This window comes from Neofelis nebulosa, chromosome 2, assembly GCF_028018385.1.
Source record: "Neofelis nebulosa isolate mNeoNeb1 chromosome 2, mNeoNeb1.pri, whole genome shotgun sequence".
Taxonomy (NCBI): Eukaryota; Metazoa; Chordata; class Mammalia; order Carnivora; family Felidae; genus Neofelis; species Neofelis nebulosa.
In genome coordinates this window covers 221,837,023-221,859,019 of record NC_080783.1, presented here as the reverse complement: position 1 = coordinate 221,859,019, position 21,997 = coordinate 221,837,023, and the positions used below count along the sequence as shown (strand labels likewise).

The 21,997-nt window shown below is 64.0% G+C and overlaps 2 protein-coding genes across 5 annotated transcripts; both read left to right on the top strand.

Moving 5' to 3' along the window:
- The first annotated feature begins 5,313 nt into the window (after positions 1 to 5,313).
- Positions 5,314 to 17,531, top strand: MIB2 (MIB E3 ubiquitin protein ligase 2). Of its 3 annotated transcripts, XM_058719425.1 has the most exons (21): positions 5,314 to 5,620; positions 6,604 to 6,757; positions 10,615 to 10,745; positions 10,940 to 11,209; positions 11,400 to 11,571; positions 12,341 to 12,447; positions 12,533 to 12,727; positions 12,885 to 13,027; positions 13,134 to 13,241; positions 14,156 to 14,260; positions 14,337 to 14,499; positions 14,583 to 14,716; positions 14,814 to 14,962; positions 15,065 to 15,221; positions 15,328 to 15,488; positions 15,585 to 15,711; positions 15,789 to 16,022; positions 16,452 to 16,630; positions 16,753 to 16,940; positions 17,022 to 17,087; positions 17,164 to 17,531. In XM_058719425.1, exons 4-21 carry the CDS (start codon positions 10,963 to 10,965, stop codon positions 17,400 to 17,402), a joined length of 2,874 nt encoding a protein of 957 aa, XP_058575408.1. In that variant the 5' UTR covers positions 5,314 to 5,620; positions 6,604 to 6,757; positions 10,615 to 10,745; positions 10,940 to 10,962; the 3' UTR covers positions 17,403 to 17,531. The 3 variants fall into 3 exon arrangements, with proteins under 3 accessions (XP_058575408.1, XP_058575407.1, XP_058575410.1); XM_058719424.1 differs by lacking the exon at positions 10,615 to 10,745; XM_058719427.1 differs by lacking the exons at positions 10,615 to 10,745; positions 13,134 to 13,241.
- An 830-nt stretch (positions 17,532 to 18,361) lies between these two features.
- Positions 18,362 to 21,512, top strand: MMP23B (matrix metallopeptidase 23B). Of its 2 annotated transcripts, none has more exons than XM_058719443.1 (8): positions 18,362 to 19,312; positions 19,738 to 19,808; positions 19,886 to 20,025; positions 20,091 to 20,258; positions 20,634 to 20,798; positions 20,876 to 20,986; positions 21,081 to 21,207; positions 21,293 to 21,512. In XM_058719443.1, exons 1-8 carry the CDS (start codon positions 19,154 to 19,156, stop codon positions 21,465 to 21,467), a joined length of 1,116 nt encoding a protein of 371 aa, XP_058575426.1. In that variant the 5' UTR covers positions 18,362 to 19,153; the 3' UTR covers positions 21,468 to 21,512. The 2 variants fall into 2 exon arrangements, with proteins under 2 accessions (XP_058575426.1, XP_058575425.1); XM_058719442.1 differs by having other exon boundaries at positions 18,374 to 19,312; positions 19,669 to 19,808.
- Positions 21,513 to 21,997: the final 485 nt, after the last annotated feature.

Sequence of the window (21,997 nt, the reverse complement as noted above, 5' to 3'; positions counted from 1 at the left end):
CTGACCCAGAGGCACTGTCGCCCTCCCACGGAGGGAAGCCAGCGCCCGGGCCGGGTCAGCTTTGTGGGGGCTCTTGTTGCTGGCAGGGTGCGTCTTTGGCTCCGTGACACATTTCATCTGTGGCGCCCAGGCGAATTTCAGTCAGAAGGACTTTTGTCAATGGCCTCGTTTGATTCTCTCTGCTCTTCCTTCACCTCAGGTTTCCTCTGCTCTTCTTGGGAACTGGGTGTGACTTCTGGTGGCGCTTCCCTGCTTGAAGCATTTTCAGCGTCTTGCTCTTACCCATCATTACAAATGTACTTCCCTCAGGTAAACAAAGCCACCTCCTCTGCCAGCCTGTTCTGTGGCCTTCTTTTCTCTCTCTGGACGCTGCTGAACACTCTCGTTCCAGTCTTCCTTTCTCCAACTTCCTTTCACGTTCCATCTCTTTCAAAACCTTCTTGAATCCAAGCTGGAAGAGTCCTGTGTCTTCCTGCGGCAACTTGTGGAGGCTCCTGCTTCACAGGGAGGTCATAGGTGAGCCCTGCTGGTCCCCAATGATGATGGCCTTTGTTTTCGATTCTAGGCGGGGCCAGAGATCCTGGCGGTTCAGACTGCCAACGGGGAGGAGGAAATCTACCCGACGGGACCAAAAGCAGCCCCATGCTGACAGTCCAACTGGTGTGCTGGCCCCAGTGCAAAATTAACGGGTGGCTCACCAAAGCTGATTGTTCTGGGTAATGACATGCCTGTTGTCAGGGGCAATAATCCGCCACGTCTTGACTGCAGCTGTCTCCAGGAGCACTGTCCGCTGGGCCTGGTGCTGATGACTGTTCGGGGCGGGGGGGGGGGGGGGGCGGTGTAGGTACGTTCTTCTTTGTGGTTGCCACATTCTGTTAAACTCTGAATCCCCTTGAAAACACCCACAATTGTTTGGACCAGATCTCATCGTGGACAATCTTGTCAACTTGGCACCATTCCTAGCTGGTCTACCACAGCGGTTTGCTCTCCTGAAGCTTCTCTTTGGTCAATCCACGCTTGAGCCACTATAGAGTCTGGTGGGTTTGGATGCTTACCGGGGCTAGAACAGCAGCATCCGTTGCGGTTGCTTCAGGGGCCGTTGCTGCCAAGGCTGACGTCCTCGACCCCATATTCTCACTTCTCAAATGTATTTACTTTCCTCAGCACCTTCCATTTACATGTAGGCCGGTCCAGACGACATTTCGGAAGCACGGCAACCAGGTCACTCACGGCCTCTCTGGTGCTGGACCGCATTGCTACCACGCTTCCTGTGACGCCTCTCTCACCTTTTCAGGGCTTCTACTTCTTCAAGACCAAGACAAGATCCAATTTGACTCCCTTCTGACGCTACCTGGAGACAGTGTCAGATCCCACAGGCTAACGGCTCAGTCCCACAGGACTGCTCCCCCCACCCCGCCCCACGCACGCACACACTTTAGATGCCAGTTGAAAGCCCAGGTTCTCACCTGTGTTTCTAACCAACTGGCTAAAAATTAAAGGTTCCTACAACCTCCTCCTTGGGTTCAATTAATTTGCTAAAGCAGCTCACAGGACTCAGGGAAATATTTTACTTCCTGGATTCCTGGTTTGTGATAAGAGGAGATCGCTCAGGAACAGCCGGATGGAGGAGGTGCACGGGGCCAGGGCTGGGGGAAGGGGGCGGGGTGTCCGTGCTCCGTCCAGGCCAGCTCCCCGTGTCACCAACCAGAAGCTCTCCAGACGTGGTCCTTTTGGGTTTGTGTGGAGACTTCCTAACAGGGGCGTGACTGATGAGTCCTTGGCCATTGGAGAAGGGGCCCAACCCCGGTCCCTCTCCCCTCCCCGGAGGTCAGGGGGTGAGGCTGAGTTCTGACCAATCACATGGTTGGTCCCCCTGGCAACCAGCCCTCACCCCTAGGAGCATGAAATGAATAAAGGGAAACCTCACTAAAGCGGACTGGGGATGCTAAAAGGAAAGGCTGGAAGGGGGAGCCACCATTCAGTGTCAATTATAAGAAAAAATGTCTCCCCTGGGGCACCTAGGTAGCTTAGTCAGTTGAGTGTCTGACTTCTGCTCAGGTCATAATCTCGTAGTTCAGGAGTTGGAGCCCCGCATCGGACTCACTGCTGTCAGTGCGGGGCCTGCCTCAGACCCTCTGTCCCCCTAACTCTGCCCCTCTCCTGCTTGCACTCTCTCAAAAATAAACAAACATTAAAAAAACAAAGCTCATGTTTAGAAGAGAGAGAGAGAGAGAGGGAGAGGAGAAGTGTCTCCCCAAGGGAAGAACCAACAGGAAGGACATCAATTATAGGCTCCAACAGGAAAAGATGTGCACTGTGTCTCCTACGGGAAGTCCACCACACCTGCCCCTCGGCCAGTGAGAAACCTCATCCCCCTGGACCCCTGCTTCTCTCCAGTGGGCTTTGTTTCCAAACAACTCCCCTAATTTCCCCTTTCTCCATAAAATCATGCTCCTCTTCTTTGTTCTCTGGACTTGCCTGTGGTTTTGCCATAACTTGCCTATCCTGAATTACAGTTCTGTTATCCCAAATAAGCCCATTTTTGCAGGTAAAATAATGGTTTTATTTTCAAGGTTAACAGAGTTTTTCCAAAAGCCATCTTATTAACAGAAGCTCAAGTGTGGTTGAAAGAGGCTTGTTGTATCAAAATACCCCTTTTGACTCTTTTCGCTTAGGAAATTCAAAGGTTTTAGGAGCTCTGTGCCAGAAACGGGATGAAAACCAAAGGCACATTTCTTATTATAAGTCACAGAATCACAGAACTTAACCAATCGACAGAACGGATGGATGGTAAATTTAAGGATATCAACCAGAAAAACACTAGGTTTTCTGAGTAATAGAAATCCCATCGAGAGCAAACACAGAAAAACAGAAGGATTTTTTAAAAAAAGTTCCCTAAATTGGCACCTGGCTGACTCAGTGGGTTAAGCTCGGTTAGGCAACCGGCCCTTGATTTCTGCTCAGTTTCATGGTTTGTGAGATCGAGCCCCGAGTTGGGCTGCCCACTGACAGCAGAGAGCCTGCTTGGGGTTCTCTCTCTGCCGCTGCCCCACATGCACGCTCTCTCTCTCTCAGAATAAATACGGAAACTCATAAAAAAAACCAATGAAGTTCCCAGACTGAAGGAAGGCTAAGAGCCTCCAGAATGAAGAGAACGGTGTGCTCAGTACAGTCAGGAGAGGCAGCAAGGTATACCTCCATGGCATTTCGGAGCACCAGGGATATGGAGAAGATCCTAACCCCTTTCAGAGAGAGAACCCACAGAGAGCAGACCGCTGACCAGGCATCAGAATAGCTCTGGACTTTTCAACAGTGTCCCTGGAAGCTGGAAGCCGGAAGCCGGAAGCAAAATATGTGACGTCAGAAAATCCGAAGATAAAGCCTTCCCAAGCTAGAATTCTAGACTCTGCCAAACTGTCCATCAGAGCCAGGCATAGAACAAGCACCTTCCAGACATGCGCCCTTTCCAGAAAGCTCCGGAGGGCCGACTGAGCAAAACGAGCGAGTAAACCAAGAAGGGAGATGGAGATGCCAGCGGCGCCAGGACACAAGAACTGCAGCCCAGGGAGCACAAGGACGACAGCGGACAACAGCTCTAGCCGGGGAAGGCTGGGCAGCAGGTCTGGGGAGCAACCAGGCTGGACCGGAACAAGGGACAGGGCGCACCGGAGGGAGGTATCCAGGAGCTTGAGCCGAGGGAGAACGTTCTTGACAGGCGTGTGGCCAAAGTGTCTGAACGTCTGAAAAAGAAGACATGTGGGCGTGAGAAAAGACGAGGAGAGACCAGAGCAGAGGCTGCGCCAGGGGGGCCGCGGGAGCCGGCGAGAGGTGGTGAAAGCCGACCGACAGCTGCCGCCCCGGGGACACCGGGCCACGCGCGGCCACGCGGGCGGGGCGGAGCTGCGGGGACGGCGGGGCCCGCGGAAAGCTGTCACACGGCCGCGTCAGAGCCTAGCAGCCGCCGCTTCACACACGCGGCTTTCCGTCACCAGGAAGCTAAGAGCGCCCAACGTACTTGCCGGGGAGAAGCGCAGCGGCCCGCCGCGTTTCGCTCGGGCTTCGGTTCCGCGAGGAGGACGGCTCAGACTGGCGTTATTCTGATTTTTAAAACCAATCAAGTCAAAGGAGCCGCCGGTGAGGCCTCCGCGGCCCGCCGCAGCTTCCGTCTCCATGGCAACGGGCCGCGTCCTCGCACGGAGCCGCGCCACGTAGGGCCGGCGCGAGGTCGACGAGCTTCCGGCGAGGGTCACGCCCCCCTCGCGGGGGGCGTGGCCTCAAGTTCAGCGCCCCGGCAGGGCTGACCTCCCGGCCCCGGTAGAGTGGCCCACCTTGCTCGGCCCGCACGAGCTCGGTCCTCGGTGGCTTCCGGGGCGCGAGGGTCCCCGCGCCTACCTGGACGAGGAGCCCGGCCCCTTCCCGTCCAGGCGCACGCTGCTTGGCTCCGCGTCCTCGGCCCGCAACGTGGTGCGGAGTGCGCCGAGGCCGCCGCAGCCTTTCGACGACGTGTGGCACACGCTGCCCGATGTGTACGCGCCTTCCGTCCGCGTTTGGCGGGGAGCCGAGCTCGCGCCTTTCCCGGGAGCAATGCAGCAGGCTTCCCCGTCTCTGTCAGGTCACTGGCCGGGACTCCCTCCCGCACGCCCCGCCTCCTGCGGCCGCGTGCGTCACCACCGCCGCGGGTCCTCCTGGGAGTTGTGGTTCGGACCCTTCCCCTCTAGCTCCGGCCCCAGCGGGCTGCAGACTACAACTCCCGATAGGCTCCGCGGCGGCCCCGAGAGCCCCGAGCTTGGGGTCCTCGCCTGCCTCGGCCGGTGGTCTCGGCGCGGCGGGGCGGCCTGGCTGGCGGGCGCTGAGCGGCAGAGGGGCCACGGGCAGGCTGCCGCGCACACCGAGGCCGCTTGGCAGGTCACTAGCAGATAGAATCGGCGCTTCTCGGGCCCCCGGAGCTCCCGCGCCGAACGGGCGGGACGCAAACTTACGGGCAAGTGGAGGGGTCGACGGGGGCACTAGGGTTTGGCCTCAGTCGGGGCCCGGGGCGGCTTCCCGAGGAAGGGGGATGGGGTGGCAGGAGGCGGGGCGGACCCGGGCCGGTAGGGCGGGGTGACGCTCGGGCTGCGCGCCCGCTCTGCCCAGTCCGGCCCGGCCCGGCCCACCCCCGCTGTCCCCCGCGGAGCCTCGGCCGGGGCGCAGCGCCGGGCCCTGACGTCTGCAGCGCCCGGGCCGCCAGCCCTCTTGCTCCGCTCCCGGCCGCAGGTCGTGTTCGGGCGCTGCGGCTCCTGCGCGCCTCAGACAGTGACTACTGCAGTAGGAGCGAGGCCGCCAGAGCCCAGGGAGCCCGGCAGGCCTCTGGGGCAGCGCCGGGTGTCGCGGTGTTTGCACGGGAGTGGGCATGTAGACAGCGGGCAACCCAGGAGCAAACCGGCTAGCTCAGCCCGCTCGCCGCGGTCCCGTCGGAGGTGCTAACTGTGCGTGTTGGCATCTCCCAGGCGCCACAGGGTTGGATGGCTCAGGGCTTGCGCTGAAGCTCAGCGAGGCTAGAGGCCGGTCCCCACGTCTCCAGGCATCAGGGCTGCCCACCAGTGTCCAGGCGGGCAGGGGGGGCGACTGGACGGCCAGACAGGTGAGCTCTCGACGGGCTTGTGGTGTGACAGTTTGGAGCTGGCTGTTTCATGCTGTGGATTCTATCTGATGCCATGTCAGAGGAGTTTTAGTTGTTTTTGAGTGTGTGTGTATGTGTGAGGGTGATACGTAATTCTGCTGCGGCATGCTCTGGATTCATATCTAAATGAAGAAATAAGGAAAGGTGACAAAAAGGCTTCTTCCTGGTGGGCATGAGCGGGGCTGGGGATGAGGCAGACCCAGTCCTTCCTGGCAGGTCCCCTCCTGTCAACAAGTATCTGAAAGCCTTGCTCCCACTCGGCTTGGCCCTGGGCAGTGGTTGGGGCAGGACGCCCCGGTCTTCAGGGTTCTTGAGGCCTTTCGTCTGGGGGGCGGGGGGGGGGGCAGGAGTCAGCTGATAAAAGTCCTGTACTTCCTCTGGGCGTTTGGCAGGTCTTCCCGCTGGGCCAAGCTGGGCTTCCTGGGCTCTCATCTCAGGGCTTCACCCTGGCCCCTAATGGGCCGGACTCCCCAGCACCCAGGATGTCCACGTTTGTCTTGGCCAGAGCTGCCACATGACAGGAGCCTGTGGTTCACCAAGTTTGGCCAGTTGAATGTGCGCCACATGGTGTTGATTCAAACGGCATCATCAGACACAGCCGGAGGCACAGGGGAAGGAGTGGCAGCTGCCTGTCACATGCCGTGTCAGTGTCATGTAACTGTGTTCCTTTGAATAAAGGCAGTTTGCCCGTTTCTTAGCTAAGTGGTATTTGATCTTTATGGCTTTTAAAAGTGTTTCCAATAAAATATTCACAAATAGGGAAGACACCTTATTTCTACACTGTCCTCGTGCATATTTCGGAAATCGTTTTGCCTCCAAGAGCTGACAGTTCCTTGAGACACGAGAAACTAGAAACCCCCGAATAGACCCCGGGGTCCGCCTGCTTGGTTGAAATGGTAAATGCTAAAAGTGTAAAACTGCCTTTTAAAAAACATTCTCTCCAGACTTGCTTCGCTGGCTGCCTGTTTGGTTGCTGCGTTCTGTGTCGGCATGGTTGCTAGTTTCCAACAGGAAATCTTGGAGACTGTCAAATTTGTGACCCAAGAAGTAGCAGCTAAATGTCTGGGATGCTGACTCGAGGCTGGTTCGTGTTCTAAGGTAAGTTACGGTTCTGCTGATGTGCATCTGTCACCCGGACCCTGCTGCTCTGACGTTCCTAGCGACAACCTCTGAGGGCATTTGGGTGCCAGGCAGGGGTGTGGCCTGTGAGCTCTGAGGAAGATGTCCGAGTGTAGTGTTTCTGGTAAAGGAAGTAAAAAATAAGTCTCTGGGCGAATATCCCACCGAAAGGGTGCCCCCTTTCTCTGTAACCCCTCTGGGTTTTGTCACTGCCTCCTAACTCCTGACTCTGGTCCATTCCCCACTTGCCATGCCCTTCCCGAGCCCTCTGGTGGGACTGTCTAAAGTGAAGTAGAGAGTCCTGATGGGGGGTTGGGGGCTGGGTACCTGGGGGTATGATCAGCACGTGCTGGGCCCCCAAGGACAGTGACAGAGACCAGGCAGAGAGGTGGGAGGAGAAAAATGATGGAGAGACCTGGAAAGCTACCGGCCTCCTCGCGAGGGTGCTAGAATGCTGGGCCAAGACATTCCTAAGGCCCAGGAGCCGGGTGTCCGATCTCTGCGGTGGATATGTAGGAGGGGACAGCAGGGAGGTGTTGCTGGAGGCTCTGCTCAGGCCTGAGATGAGGCGACACCATGCTGGATGGAGATGCTGAAGCAGGGGGCAGACCTCAAGACGTGCGGGGATCAGGTGCTGGGGACGGGGAGACAAAGAGGCTCCCAGAGCCGTGCGTGTCTCCAGAGCAGGCCGCTTCTCTCTCCTCCATTGTCTTCCTCAAGGGGTGCTGGTCTGGGTGCACATGGCGAGGGGCAGGAAGAGGCCCACGGCCTGTGTGTCCCATCGGGCTGTGTCCCACATGGGTTGGTGGGTTCCCGTGAGGCACAGCCCTGGGGGGGTTGGCAGCCCACCTGCCAGGCCTAGGGGAGAGCCAGCTGTGCTAAAAATACCGACCGCGTGTGTAACAGGTGCTGGGCTGCCCTGGGGACCTGCCCTGCTGCCCCACGTGGGGCTGGCGGCGGCTCAGGCCTGGTCCTGGTTTCCCACAGACCCTTCCGGGCATCCCCCACCCCCCTCCTTGTTCTCTGCCTGTTCCCGTAGGGCAGGGCCAGGCACGGGCACAACTTGCTCTCCTTCTTGGGGTGCCCCCCCCACCGTGTCTTGTTGGAAGTGCTTCCGCAGCACGTGGCTGGTGGGTCCCTGAGGTCAGTAGGCGGGCAGGTGTGGCTGGCTGGGCAGGCTGACAGGCTGGCCTCACAGAGGACAAGCCACCCTGGCCAAGGAGCGGCTCATGGCACTGGTTCGTGGCACTCGCAGGGTCCCTTCCTGCGCCGAGTCCTTTATTACAGTGTGGGGCCGGTTTCTGGGCTCTGCAGGCAGGGACCTTCCTTGGGCCTGTCTGCCTAGGCTTGTCTGGGTCTGCGGTTGCCTGGAACGAGGCCCACTGTGGCGGAGTGTATGTCGGCAGAGCATTTGGGAAGGGCAGGGAGCAGCTCCGTGTGACCCGTCTGTCACAGCCAGCTCTGGTGGCTTCCCAGCAGGCAGGAGCATCTGGCAGGGTAGGGGTGGGGCCTGTACACTAAGGGGCCGGCCACTGCTCTGCCGGCAGGCCACAGGCTCAGGCCGTGCTGCTCCGCCTAAGAGACACATGTGTGGCAGCTGCTGATGGGGGGGCAGGAGGCTGAGGCTACATGTGGTCGGCCCACTGGACCTGACCCCCAGGATGCCTCCCCTCCTCTGGAGCTTGCTGGCACCCAAGGGTGACAGGCATTCTCGGGTGGCAGGCCTGGGCTCGTGGAAGAAATAGGAAGCTCTTGGGGCTGGAGTCTGCTGCGGTCTCAGGCCCGGCTGCCCCATCTCAGCAAGGGCCAGAGACCAGAAGGGAAGGCAGCTGAGAGGCGACAGTGCAGGGAGTCAGGGTGCCCTGAGAGGTGAGGCCCTCGGGGTGAGTGAGCAATGAGGAGTTTCCTTGAGGAAAGGCTGCTAATGAGTTCATGGGTTGGGAAGGTTTATCTTTCCGAAATGTGCACCTGTTTCTGTGGAAGCCTTGGAGGTCCTGCCTGGGTGGGGTGAGGAAGCAGCATCACAGGGAGCCCATCTGGGAGGGAGAATTTGCAACAGTCAGACCTGGCCGGGTGGTTCCTGCCTCTAAGAGTCCGAGGGGCGCACTGGCTTGGACATGCAGGCCAGGCACGGACTGAGGCCCTAGCCCTATGGGCAGCGCCCCTCTGGTGCCCACCCTGGGTGGGACGTGGGCCTCGGAACGGAGCTGGGCAGAGGGTGGATGTCAGATGGCCCGTGGGGCTTGGCCCCTGCCTCTGGCAGTCTGACCACCGTCCCTCCTCTCTGCCCGCCTGTGGCCTCGGCTGGATGGCACTGTTTCCTGAGCTGTCCAGGCCTGGGAGCGTTGGGATGGGGATGGGGGTGGGACTCAGGACCTTGGAGAGGGCCCCAGGTGGAGGAGCGACCTGTGGTTTTCCTCCCTTGTTGCTGGCCGGTGTCCTGTGGCTGAACGGGGCCACTGGGCCCTAACGGAAGCTGGCAGTAGCCTGTCTGCTTCTCAGCTTCGCCCCAGCCAGCCTCAGTGTCCCTATGGCCTCCCAGGTTCGCACCCAGCCCTGCCTCGGACAGCGCCCCAGGCCAGCTGTTGTCACGGCGCCGGGGTCCTCCTGGCACCATGGCATAAGTGGAGTGGCGAGTGCTCTCTTCCAGGCTGGGAGTCCCCGGGGCCCTCTCCAAGTGCTGTTGGTTTTCTCTCTTAACGGCCATTCAAATCCGTTCTTGTCATTAGTTAAGAATACTTTATTGAAGAAACACGTAATGCAGGTCCCAGGTCAGAAGTGCTCCAAGTTTGCAAAGGCACATAAGCATCAGGAAATAGTACGTCTCTGGGTCCCAGAGCCCCATGTCTGCCTCCACCACCATGAATTTGCTTGTCCTGGTTGTGAACTTCTTGTAAATGGATCCAGGTAGCGGGTACGTGGCTGCTTTCCTTCAGCACCTGTAGAGTTTTGCCTCCCAGCGGCTTCTGCGTACGGTGTGGTGGCTGTGTGTTCCTCTGGGGATAAATCATGCCTCATGACCCAGTGCACCCTTGAGCATACGGGGGAGGGTGCTGCTGTGAACACAGGCACCACCTCATCTGGTACAAGTCGAGCGGGCAGACCACGGTTCTGCAGAGAAGACCCCAGAAGCGGGGCCCGGAGTGACCTTGAGGCACTGCCTATGACGTAGGATAGTGTCACACTCGAGCAGTGGCCTGGCGACCAGACGTGTTTTTTAGTCTTGGCGGGGGGCGGGGGGGACCTGTGCCAGTGCTTTGCCCCTTTTCTTTTGGGCTGTCTGCATTTGCACGTTCTCCCCACACCCCAGACACAAGCTCGCCGTGCTCTGTGTGCGTGGCTACTGCGTCCTCCGGGCCTGCTGGGTGTTTATTCTCTTAGTGGCGTCTCGATGGACGCTGGGCTTCAGTGCAGCCCAGCTTCTAAACTGGCTGCGCAAAAGAATGTGTTTTCTTCTGATAGTTTTATTGTCTTACTTTACATCCATTAATTTTTTTAATGCTTATTTATTTTGAGAGAGAGAGAGGCAGAGAGAGAATCCCAAGCAGGCTTTTCACCGTCAGCCCAGAGCCAGAAGCTGGGCTTGACCTCAGGAACTGTGAGATCATGACCTGAGCCGAAACCCCGAGTCAAACGCTCAACCGACTGAGCCACTCAGGCGCCCCCCCCCCAATCCATTAATTTTCAAAGATGTGCTGATGGCCCACTATGTGCTGGCCACCCAGAACTGGACCCCCTAGCAGAGGCAGACGCTCCACGAGCATCTGCTGAGGGTCCCTACCTTGCCAGGTCTCGTTCCCTGGCGATCCAGTGTCCTCTTTCCAGGCTCACCACAGGGCGGCACCTCATAGTGGCTGGAGAGGACTTTCCAAAGGGGCATCCCACCCTTCCTCGAAGACAGGTGCCATTTGAGCCTCTGTGGCCCGTGTCCCCTTCCACCAGCCGGTGGCCAGTTGAGCCTCCTTTGGTCTGTAGTGCACATGCTCACCATGCTTCTCGCTGCCCCAGGGCGTTTGCGCATGCTCCCCCCCCCCTCACCCCCACACACCATGCCTAGCTCCCCCAGACCTGTTCCCCACTGTGTCTCTGGCAGCCCTCCCAGAACTGGCAAGAGCCTGTGTGGCCTTCTTCATGTGGCCTGAGGGTACCATCTGCCTGCAGGTCCCGGAGCAGTCCTGCCCACCATGGACCCAGACCCCCAGGCAGGCGTGCAGGTGGGCATGCGTGTGGTGCGCGGCGTGGACTGGAAGTGGGGCCAGCAGGATGGCGGCGAGGGCGGCGTGGGCACTGTGGTGGAGCTTGGCCGCCACGGAAGCCCCTCGACCCCTGACCGCACGGTAGTCGTGCAGTGGGACCACGGCACCCGCACCAACTACCGCGCAGGCTACCAGGGCGCGCACGACCTGCTGCTCTACGACAACGCCCAGATCGGTGCGCGTGGCGGGCCCTGGAGGGGCAGGGGGCAGGTGACAACGCCCAGATCTGTGCGTGGGGTGGCGGCGGGCCCTGGGCGGGGGGAGGGCGGGGGACAGATGACAATGCCCAGATGGGTGCACGAGACAGCGGCCCTGGAGGGTGGGGGGCAGAGGCCCCGCGTCCCCTGACCCTGCCCCGCCCCCAGGCGTCCGCCACCCCAACATTGTCTGTGACTGCTGCAAGAAGCATGGCCTGCGGGGTATGCGCTGGAAGTGCCGCGTCTGCTTCGACTACGACCTGTGCACGCAGTGCTACATGCACGGCAAGCACGACCTCACCCACGCCTTCGAGCGCTACGAGACGGCCCACTCGCGCCCGTGAGTTCCGCCCGCCTGGCAGGGTCGGGGCCCTGGCCTGTGACAGCCAGAGCACCTGCAACACCTTTCCTTGAGGTGTGGCCGAGGTCACGGTCACTCCAGAGGCCTGGTCACTGGCACCAGCGCCCCCCCCCCCCCCCACCTCCGTGGAAGGCAGCCTGTCCGCTCTGTCCTGGCACCGGCCCTAGAGCCAGGCGTGGCTGGTCCCCCGGTGCAGCCGTGGTGGGGGCACTGAGGTGGCCTGCGTCCCCTGGGGAAGCCCCCGGGCGGCCTGTGCTGGGAGCTGACCCAAAGGCGTAGCTGGGGAGGCACCGTTGCTGGGACGGCGGGGGCGGGGGGATGGAACTAGGAGTCCCCTGGGCTGGGGTGGCCCCCCAGAGGCACCACCCACGGCTCCCTGACGCTTCCCCTGCGCGTGGAGGGGCGGTGTGTGCTCTGGCTCCCGGCTGCCTGCTGGCCAGAGTGGGAGCAGGGCCAGCTGCCTGGGCACTTCTGAAGGTCATTCTTCCATTTCTACGTTTCTACGTGCTGAGCCCTCTCCGGGCCAGGCTGTGTGCAGAGCTCCGGGAACAACCCTAACAGCGCTCAGCCCGGGAGGAGGCGCTGGGTGCCAAGTGACTGCATACAGAGGCCCTGCTGTGAGGGGCCCAGAGCGGAGGGCAGGGACCTGCTGGGCCAGCCGCCCTAGGGCAAGAGAGCTGGGTGGGCCGGAGGGCTTGCACATCGCCCTGCTTCCCATGTGGCCCAGCACCCACTTGCTCTCTTGCAGGGTCACGCTGAGTCCCCGCCAGGGCCTCCCCAGGATCCCGCTGAGGGGCATCTTCCAGGGGGCGAAGGTGGTACGGGGTCCCGACTGGGAGTGGGGCTCGCAGGACGGTGAGTGGGGGACCAGGCCGCCCCTGGCTGTGGCTCAGCTTCACGGCACAGGCTTAGCCTGCTGGTGGGACCCTTGTCTCCCCAGGCGGGGAAGGGAAGCCAGGCCGAGTGGTGGACATCCGTGGCTGGGATGTGGAGACAGGCCGGAGCGTGGCCAGTGTGACGTGGGCAGATGGCACCACCAATGTGTACCGAGTGGGCCACAAGGGCAAGGTGGACCTCAAGTGTGTAGGCGAGGCGGCTGGTGGCTTCTACTACAAGGAGCACCTGCCAAGGCTCGGTAGGGGCTGGCCCCGAGTAGCCCACACCCGCCTGCCCTGCCACCCTGCCGCCCTCCTGCCCCAGCGGGGTCCTGGGGCGGCGCCGGGTGGGGGCTGACCTCTGGAGGTGCCGGGGAGGAGGGATGCTGCTGAGGGGGGCCTGTTGCCCGCCCCCAGGCAAGCCGGCAGAGCTGCAGCGCAGGGTGAGTGCTGATGGCCAGCCTTTCCAGCACGGGGACAAGGTTAAATGTCTGCTGGACACAGACATCCTGAGGGAGATGCAGGAAGGCCACGGCGGGTGGAACCCCAGGATGGCGGAGGTGAGCCGCCCCACCTGCTGAGCCCCCTGTACCCTCCCTTCCCCACATCCTCTGGACCCCTAGCCCTCCCGCTCCACCCAGCCACGGTCTCCATGACCCGCCACAGTTTATCGGACAGACGGGCACCGTGCACCGCATCACGGAGCGTGGGGATGTGCGCGTGCAGTTCGGCCATGAGACCCGCTGGACCTTCCACCCTGGGGCTCTCACCAAGGTGCATGGGGGGCTGGGCCGAGCCCGTCTGTTCGCTTCTGCACCCCCTCCGTGTACCTGCTCAGCTCTGGGAATGCCTTTCTCCAACCCTGAAGGGAGAGGGGGGGCTTTACAGGGTCTAGAAGGGACTGAGTTCCACGGAGAGGGATCCAGGTGTAAAGGGATCCAGAGGGTGAGGCACTGGGGGCTGGCGGAGGCTGGGGGCTTGCTCCTGGGCCTAAGGAAGCCACTGCTGCATTACAGGTGGGAGGTGACTTTCTAAACAGTGCTCCCTATGGGTGTGGGGAGCACATGGGGGCAGCAAGCGGGAGCAGTGGGAAGGCCCTTCAGGACGGAGGGTGGACACTTAGCCGGGGGTGGGTGCGGGTGAACACTGGGAAGCAGGGTTGTGTGGGTGGGGCGGCTACCCCTAGCATGGTCCTGGACCCGGGGGTTGGGTGTTGGTGGGGGGGAGGTGTATCACAGGACAGATGGTTTGTAGAGCAAGACTTGTACAGAGAGGGTGCAGCCAGGAAAGGTTTGGGGACTGGGGAGGAGTGGTTCCTGATGCCCCTGGTCGTCCCAGGACCCCACCCCCATCCTTGTGTTGGTCTAGATGGGCCTCAGCCACACTGCCTGCTTCTCCAATGGTGCATAGGGTCAGGCCCGCCTTGGCCTTCACCCCAGAGTTGGCTTTGGTCTGATCTGGATGTCACTGCCTGGGTGCCTCTCTGGCTGTCGCTCCCACGGCTCTGGGGCTGGCCACCCAGGGTGGCCCTGGTCACTGTGGCCCTCATCCAGCTCTCAGTCAGGTGCCGGGGTCAAGTTGAGGCTCGCCTATCCTGTGGAGTTCAGTGGAGGTGGCTCCCTGCTCTAAGGCCCCGGGCAGCCACCCTTGCCTGGGGGGTGCCCCTCACATGCCTGTCTGTCACTCAGCACAACGCCTTCTGGGTGGGTGACGTGGTGCGGGTCATTGATGACCTTGACACGGTGAAGCGGCTACAAGCTGGGCACGGCGAGTGGACAGATGACATGGCCCCTGTGAGTGCCTCCACCCACCCCCGCCTCCCTCACCCCCTGGGAGACCCGCCTGTGACCCTGCCCTCTCCCCACTCAGGCCCTGGGCCGCGTCGGGAAGGTGGTAAAAGTTTTCAGAGACGGTAACCTGCGTGTGGCAGTCGGCGGCCAGCTGTGGACCTTCAGCCCCTCCTGCCTGGTGGCCTACCGCCCTGAGGAAGATGCCAACCTGGACGTAGCAGAGCGTGCCAGGGAGAACAAAAGTGCGGGCACCCAGCTTGGGTGGCCGGTGGGAGGCAGGGCCGCCCCCTGGGCCACCACTTAACTCGAGCCCTGCCCCACCCAGGCTCCCTGAGTGTTGCCCTGGACAAGCTTCGAGCCCAGAAGAGCGACCTTGAGCATCCAGGGAGACTGGTGGTGGAGGTGGCCCTAGGCAGTATGGCCGGGGCTCTGGACCTGCTGAGGAGGCACCCGGAGCAGGCGAGCTCCCGAGACCCCTGCCTCTCCGCCCCTCCGCCAGCCAGCCCCAGGGAGAGGGACAGAGGGCTGGGGACTGACCTGCTGGCTCTCCTGGCAGGTGGACGCCAAGAACCAGGGCAGGACCGCCCTGCAGGTGGCTGCCTACCTGGGCCAGGTGGAGCTGGTGCGGCTGCTGCTGCAGGCACGGGCGGGCGCAGACCTGCCCGACGATGAGGGCAACACGGCGCTGCACTACGCGGCCCTGGGGTAAGGCCCCGGTAGGGGCGGGGCGGGGCGGGGCGGGGTGGGTCTGCGGGTGGACCCACGCAGATGGGTCTGCAGTGCGCCTCCCGCTCCCTCTTCCGCCAGGAACCAGCCGGAGGCTGCCCGGGCGCTCCTGAGCTCCGGGTGCGGGGCCAATGCCCTTAACGGCACCCGGAGCGCAGCGCTGCATGTGGCCGTGCGGAGGGGCTTTCTGGAGGTGGTGAGGGTCCTGTGTGAGCGCGGCTGTGACGTCAATCTGCCTGTGAGTGCCAGGTCCCCTGGCCCTACCCCCGGGGTCAAGGATGCAGTGGCATTCACCTCCCTGCCAAGTGACCGCTGCCCCCCTCCCCCCACACACACCCCGGCAGGACGCCCATGCGGACACACCCCTGCACTGTGCCATCTCGGCGGGCGCCGGCGCCAGCGGCATCGTGGAGGTCCTCACTGAGGTGCCGGGCATCGACGTCACCGCCACCAACAGCCAGGGCTTCACCCTGCTGCACCACGCGGCCCTCAAGGGCCACACACTGTGAGTTTGGGGTGGGCGTGGCCGGTGGCCAGCCTCCTGCGCTGCTGGGCCGCTCTGGGGACACGACCGACCCCCGATGCGGCTCCCTGCTCCCAGAGCTGTCAGGAAGATCCTAGCTCGGGCACGTCAGCTGGTGGATGCCAAGAAAGAGGACGGCTTCACGGCCTTGCACCTGGCCGCCCTCAACAACCACCGGGAGGTGATCCAGATTCTCATCCGAGAGGTGTGGACGCAGCCGAGGGACGGGGGCGGGTCCCTGGCCGGAGCCTGTGCCCACCCTCCCCCCTTCCCTCTCCCCAGGGCCGCTGTGACGTGAACGTCCGCAACCGGCAGCTCCAGTCCGCACTGCACCTGGCGGTGCAGCAGGCCCACGTGGGCCTCGTGCCGCTGCTGGTGGACGCTGGCTGCAGCGTCAATGCCGAGGATGAGGAGGGGGACACGGCCTTGCACGTGGCACTGCAGCGTCACCAGCTGCTGCCCCTGGCGGCCGATGGGGCCGGGGGGGACCCGGGGCCCTTGCAGCTGCTGTCCAGGGTGAGGAAGTGTGGGTCTGGGTGCGGAGGAGGTGGGCCGCAGGGGCTGTTCGCCTCCGCCTCGGGCGCCGGCCCAGGGAGCCAGGCCTTCCTGGGGGCGGGGCGGTCTGGGGGACTGCGGCCAGGGGCGTCCTTGCGGCCCCGGCCGGGGCCCTGAGTTCCTGAGAAAATGCGCTGCTGACCAGCCTGGGAAAGGGCCCCGCCCCGCCCCGGGCCCCGTGGGGGCGGGGCGGGGAGGGGTACTGTCTCCGAACCCCGCCCCTCCCCCTGGAGTCCCCCGCTTCTCCTGCCCGCCCGTCTCCCGCTCTAACGTTCTAACGGCCTCAGACAGCGAGGGGTGCTCAGGCCCCTGACCCGAGGCCCGGGCGGCCGGGCCGGTCCTGAGACCTGCCCCGGCGCCCGCCCTCACTGGCGTCTGTCTGCCGCGCAGCTACAGGCCTCCGGCCTCCCGGGCAGCGGGGAGCTGACGGTGGGCGCGGCGGTCGCGTGCTTCCTGGCGCTGGAGGGCGCCGACGTGAGCTACGCCAACCACCGCGGCCGGAGCCCCCTGGACCTGGCCGCCGAGGGCCGCGTGCTCAAGGCCCTGCAGGGCTGCGCGCAGCGCTTCCGGTGAGCCGGGCGGGGTGGGGACGGGTCCCGGCGCGCGCCCCTCCCCGCCCCCCCCCCTCCCGGCAACGCCTCCCCTCCCCGCCCCCGCCCGGGCCCTCTCGAGCCCCCTCCTCCGACCGCAGGGAGCGGCACGCGGGCGGCGGCGGGGGCGCGGCCCCGGGCCCCAGGCTGGTGCTCGGCACCCCCAACACCGTGACGAACCTGCACGTGGCCGCGCCGTCGGGGCCCGAGGCCGCCGAGTGCCTGGTGTGCTCGGAGCTGGCGCTGCTGGTGTTGTTCTCGCCGTGCCAGCATCGCACGGTGTGCGAGGGTGAGTGCGGGGGGGAGGGGGGGCGCCGGGGGGCGGGGCCCGCGCCGGCCCGCCCGCCCGACCGCGCGCTCCCCCCCGCAGAGTGTGCGCGCAGGATGAAGAAGTGCATCAGGTGCCAGGTGGTCATCGGCAAGAAGCTGCGCCCAGGTGGGTGGGGAGCCGGGCCTCCGGCCCACGTCCCCCCGCCCGCCCCGCCCCTCCTGACCCCGATCCCCGCCCGCAGACGGCACGGAGGTGGCCGGCGCGCCCCCTGCGCCCGGCCCGCCGCGGCAGCTGGTGGAGGAGCTCCAGAGCCGCTACCGGCAGATGGAAGAACGCATCACCTGCCCCATCTGCATCGACAGCCACATCCGCCTCGTGTTCCAGTGCGGCCACGGCGCGTGCGCGCCCTGCGGCGCCGCGCTCAGCGCCTGCCCCATTTGCCGCCAGCCCATCCGCGACCGCATCCAGATCTTCGTGTAGTCCGCGCCACCCACCCCCCCCGCCCGCCCCCGCCCCGCGTCCCGGCCGCGCCCCGCCACGTTCCGGAGCCACGTCCCGCCATCGCCTTCGCAAGCCCCCACCCCGTGTTTTATAAAAAGATTCTCGGACTTTTCCGCCTGGTCCCTGCCTGGGGCGGGGGCCGGGCCGGTCGGCACCCGGGTCCCTCCCCGCCGCGCCGCTGCCCCCTACGCGGACAGTCCAGACCGGGCCCCTCTGCCGCCGCTGCCCCAGATCCAGGCTCTGCGCTTTGGCCCGTGCCCCGCGCGTCCTGCTCTTTGTGGCGCTCACAGCACAAGACGCCTGCCCGGACCCGTTCTCTGGGCCAGGCACGGGCCGCCTCTCACGACCCTGGCCTGGGGGTTCGGGAGCGTGGTGTCCTCTAGAAGCCCTGGGTCAGCCAGAACCCCTGTGTCCGCCCAGCTGGGGGTCTTCCTCGTCATCTCCCCGGCCCCTTAATCTTTTCCTGGGCCGACTGTGTAGTCACCTCCGACCCTGTTCTCTCGGTGGCCCTTGGGGGTCCCTGCTGAACAGGGAGCTGGGGAAGGGGTCTCTTTGGGGCCGGCGGCACCACTATAGTGCGTCTTAGGACCGTTGAATGTGGAAGGGGGGTACAGGCGCCGGGGAGAGGGCAGGACACAGGGTGGGAGGGCCAGTCTGAACGGGGCAAATATTGAACCACGAAGAGCTTAAAGCTGCGCTCAGCGGCCGGGTGCTTTTCAAGAACCACCCGAAATGCTCCCCCGGAGCTGTCTGCCAGCACCTTGGCACTGACCCCGTCGGCTGGGTGTACTTGCTGTCACTCGGCGCCAGGCCCGGATGGAGAACGGGGAGGGTCAGACCCCCCAGCCCGGCCTGGCCTTCTGCCTCTCGGCTCGCTCCCTCTCTGCACCAATCCCTGTTGACTCTGCCTTCTCAGCCCCCACCCACCCACCCCCAGATCCCAGGTCCCCCAACCCGGAGGAGCCCTCACCAACATCCCTGCCTGGCTCAGCTCCTGCAGCCTACAGGCCGTCCCGTCGAGGCCTAGGGCCTCAGGACACCACTTCCCTGCCTGCCCCGCCAGGCCCCTTCCCGGCCTTGGCCCTGGCCACGGGTCCGGGGCTCCCACAACCCCGGCACCTCACGGGCTTCCCCCCAAACCCCGATGGGGTCCCTTCTCTCCCGCTCTGACAGCTTGGTCCTCTGCCACACTCCCCTGGCCACCAGCCCCCTCCCCTGCCTCTCGCCCCGCCCCCACTGCCCCAACAGCGCCCGGTACTCACTCTCCTAGTCCCCTCCCCTTTCTCCGGGACCCTGTCAGGCGGCCGCGTGCTCCGGCAGGGGACTTGTCCCAAGTTGGCTGGAATGGAGCTTCGCTCCCAGGCTTCATTCGGTGGCGAGGGAGCTGAAGAGATTCCATCCAGGGAAAAAGCTGGTCTCAGGACCCCAACTGACCTCCCTTCCTTGAGCCCGAGACTCTATCCCTTCTCTAGCTGCCTGGCCCTCCTCACCCCCCCTCCCCAAGTAACCCCGCCCAGCAGGCCCTGCCCAAGCTGCTGCCACCGACCCACAGGCCCCGGGTCCGCACCCCACACTGGCGGCAGGGCTGTCCTGACAGCGGGGACGGCCAGTTGGTTCCCTTCAGGGGCACGCGCCTCCCCCTGCACCCACCCCTGTAACCCGAGCCGCTTCAGCGCCTCCCCGCGCAGCCCCACTGGGCCCTAGGCCCCGACAGCGAGTCCGCAGGCGCCATGGGCCTCGGGGCCTGCGTGTCCTCGGCGGCGTCGGGGGCCCGAGCCCAGGCTGGCCGGCTGGGAGCTGTGCTGGGTGCCTTGTGCCTGCTGCCCGTGCTCATGATGCTGGCCCGGCTGGGGACCCCCTCGGCCCGGCTGGCAGCCAGCGCAGTGCAGGTGAGAGCAGGGCGGGACTGGGCAGAAGGGTGGGCGGCCCGAGGGTCCAAGGGCCTGCGTGTCGGGGGAGGGGGGAAGCGGGGGCCGGGGGGGGGGGGGGGGGGGGGGGAATGGCAGCATCAGGCCTCCAGCCCCGCCCACTCCGACCTGGCCTGTGGTTAGTAACGTTTTTCATTCTGGCTGTAAAAGTAACACTGACCAGGGTAGAAAACCCAAAAACACAGCCCAAAGGAGGGAATTTCAGCACTCCCTGAACCACGAACCCCACCCCCGTTTCCTTGAGTCTTTTTTCCGAGTGTTTTCAGACACAAGTCTGGTCCCGACTGCCTCCCCACGAGCCCTTGCTTTCTTTGAAGGGAGATCTCGCCGCACCCAATCCCGCGGGTGTCCTCGCTACCCCGGGACCTGGTCCTCTGCCCCTCCAGGCGCCCCGCAGACGCCGCTACACGCTGACCCCCGCCAGGCTGCGCTGGGACCACTTCAACCTCACCTACAGGTGTGACCGTGGGCCACGATGTGGAGGGGAGCGTGCCGCAGCCTGGCCGCCACCCCTGACCTTAACCCCCACCCCAGGATTCTCTCCTTCCCACGGAACCTGCTGAGCCCCAGTGAGACCCGGCGGGGCCTGGCCACGGCCTTCCGCATGTGGAGCGACGTGTCCCCCTTCAGCTTCCGAGAGGTGGCCCCCGAGCAGCCCAGTGACCTCCGCATAGGTGGGCACCGTGCCCCTGCCCCCGCCCAGCCCCGCGGCCCCCTCTCAGCCCCTGTGCTCCCCCAGGCTTCTACCCCGTCAACCACACCGACTGCCTGGTCTCTGCCCTGCACCACTGCTTTGACGGCCCGACAGGCGAGCTGGCCCACGCCTTCTTCCCCCCGCACGGGGGCATCCACTTCGATGACAGCGAATACTGGGTCCTGGGCCCCACGCGCTACAGCTGGAAGAAAGGTGATGGCCTGGCCTCCTGTGGGGCCCTCTGCGCCACGGTGGGCACAGCAGGAGGGCTTTGGGGGTGGTGGCTATGATTTGGGGTCAAGTAAGCAGGAAGGGGGAGGCTGGGAAGAGGCCATAGGCCTGGGTTCCAGGAGCCCTGAAACCCCCCTGCCCCCCCCCCGCTGCTGGAGACAGAACCGGAGCTACATTCCTGGGGGCCGAGCTCACTGCCTCTGCTGGCCTGGAACGTTCTTATCTTCCCATGGCTGTGCCGAGTGAGGGAGGCTCCGTGGCCGCACCGCAGCAGATGTGGCCACGGCAAGCAAGGCTGGCGGGCAGAACGGGGAGGGCTGGGCCAGGGTCCGAGGGCCTGACCCTCGGGACCTGCAGGCGTTTGGCTCACCGACCTGGTGCACGTGGCGGCCCACGAGATCGGCCACGCGCTGGGCCTGATGCACTCGCAGCACGGCCGGGCTCTCATGCACCTCAACGCCACGCTGCGTGGCTGGAAGACGCTGTCGCAGGACGAGCTGTGGGGGCTGCACCGACTCTACGGTGAGTGCCATGGGTGGGTGGGCGGGCTGGCGGGTGGCGTGCCGGGCCGGCCCTGAGGACAGGTTGCCCTCTCGCAGGCTGCCTGGACCGACTGTTTGTGTGCACATCCTGGGCACGGAGGGGGTTCTGTGACACCCGCCGGAGACTTATGAAGAGGCTCTGTCCCAGCAGCTGTGACTTCTGCTACGGTGAGGCCGGTGAGGCAGGGTCCCCAGTGCCAGCTCGGGTCTGGCGGGGGGGGCGGGGCACTGATGTGGCCCTCCCTCCCTGACTCCGGAGCAGAGTTTCCCTTCCCCACGGTGGCTGCCACTGCACCGCCACCCAGGACCAAGACCAGGCTGGTGCCCGAGGGCCGGAACGTGACCTTCCGCTGCGGCCAGAAGATCCTCCACAAGAAAGGCAAAGTGTAGTGAGTGGCCCTGCGTCCCCGTGACCCCCCGAGGGTGGGTGGCGGGTGCTCGGGACCCTGCCCAGCCTCCCCACCCTCCCCGCAGCTGGTACAAGGACCAGGAGCCCCTGGAATTCTCCTACCCTGGCTACCTGGCGCTGGGCGAGGCGCATCTGAGCATCATCGCCAACGCCATCAACGAGGGCACGTACACGTGCGTGGTGCGCCGGCGGCAGCGGGTGCTCAGCACCTACTCCTGGCGGGTCCGCGTGCGGGGCTGAGCGCCCGCGGGGCCAAGACGGCCGATAAAGCACTTTCTCTCTCAAGTCTGTGCACCCTTTCTTGGGAGGGAGGGCGAACAGCCTTGGGTCCTGCGGGGTGGGGCCATCCAGCCTGTGCTCAGCTGGATGTGGGGAGCCTGGGGCCCGGACGCCCCAACTTCCCCACAGGCCAAGGCCAAGGAAGGCTTTTTCCAGCTGGTCCTGGAGAAGTGGGGAAAAGGGACCCCCACACGTGAGCAGCATCGCTGGGGACATAGGCTGAGCTGGTGGAGCCCGGGGTCCCTGGCTGTGTCTCAGGGTCACTCAGGGATGGGAAGGCAGGAAGGCTGGGAAGGGCCGGACCACTGTGCCCGTGAGGCCTCCAGTGGGAGCGAAAGGACCGACGTAGCAAAGCTTCCCCCCAAGAATATCTTATTGCGTCTTAAAACATGTTAACCTTGGTACAAAACCGGTCTCACTGTGGCCAAGAACTCGCATGCTGGCTCTGGGGGGCCTGGGGCTGTGGATGCCCTGAGGGTAGGAAGGTGCAA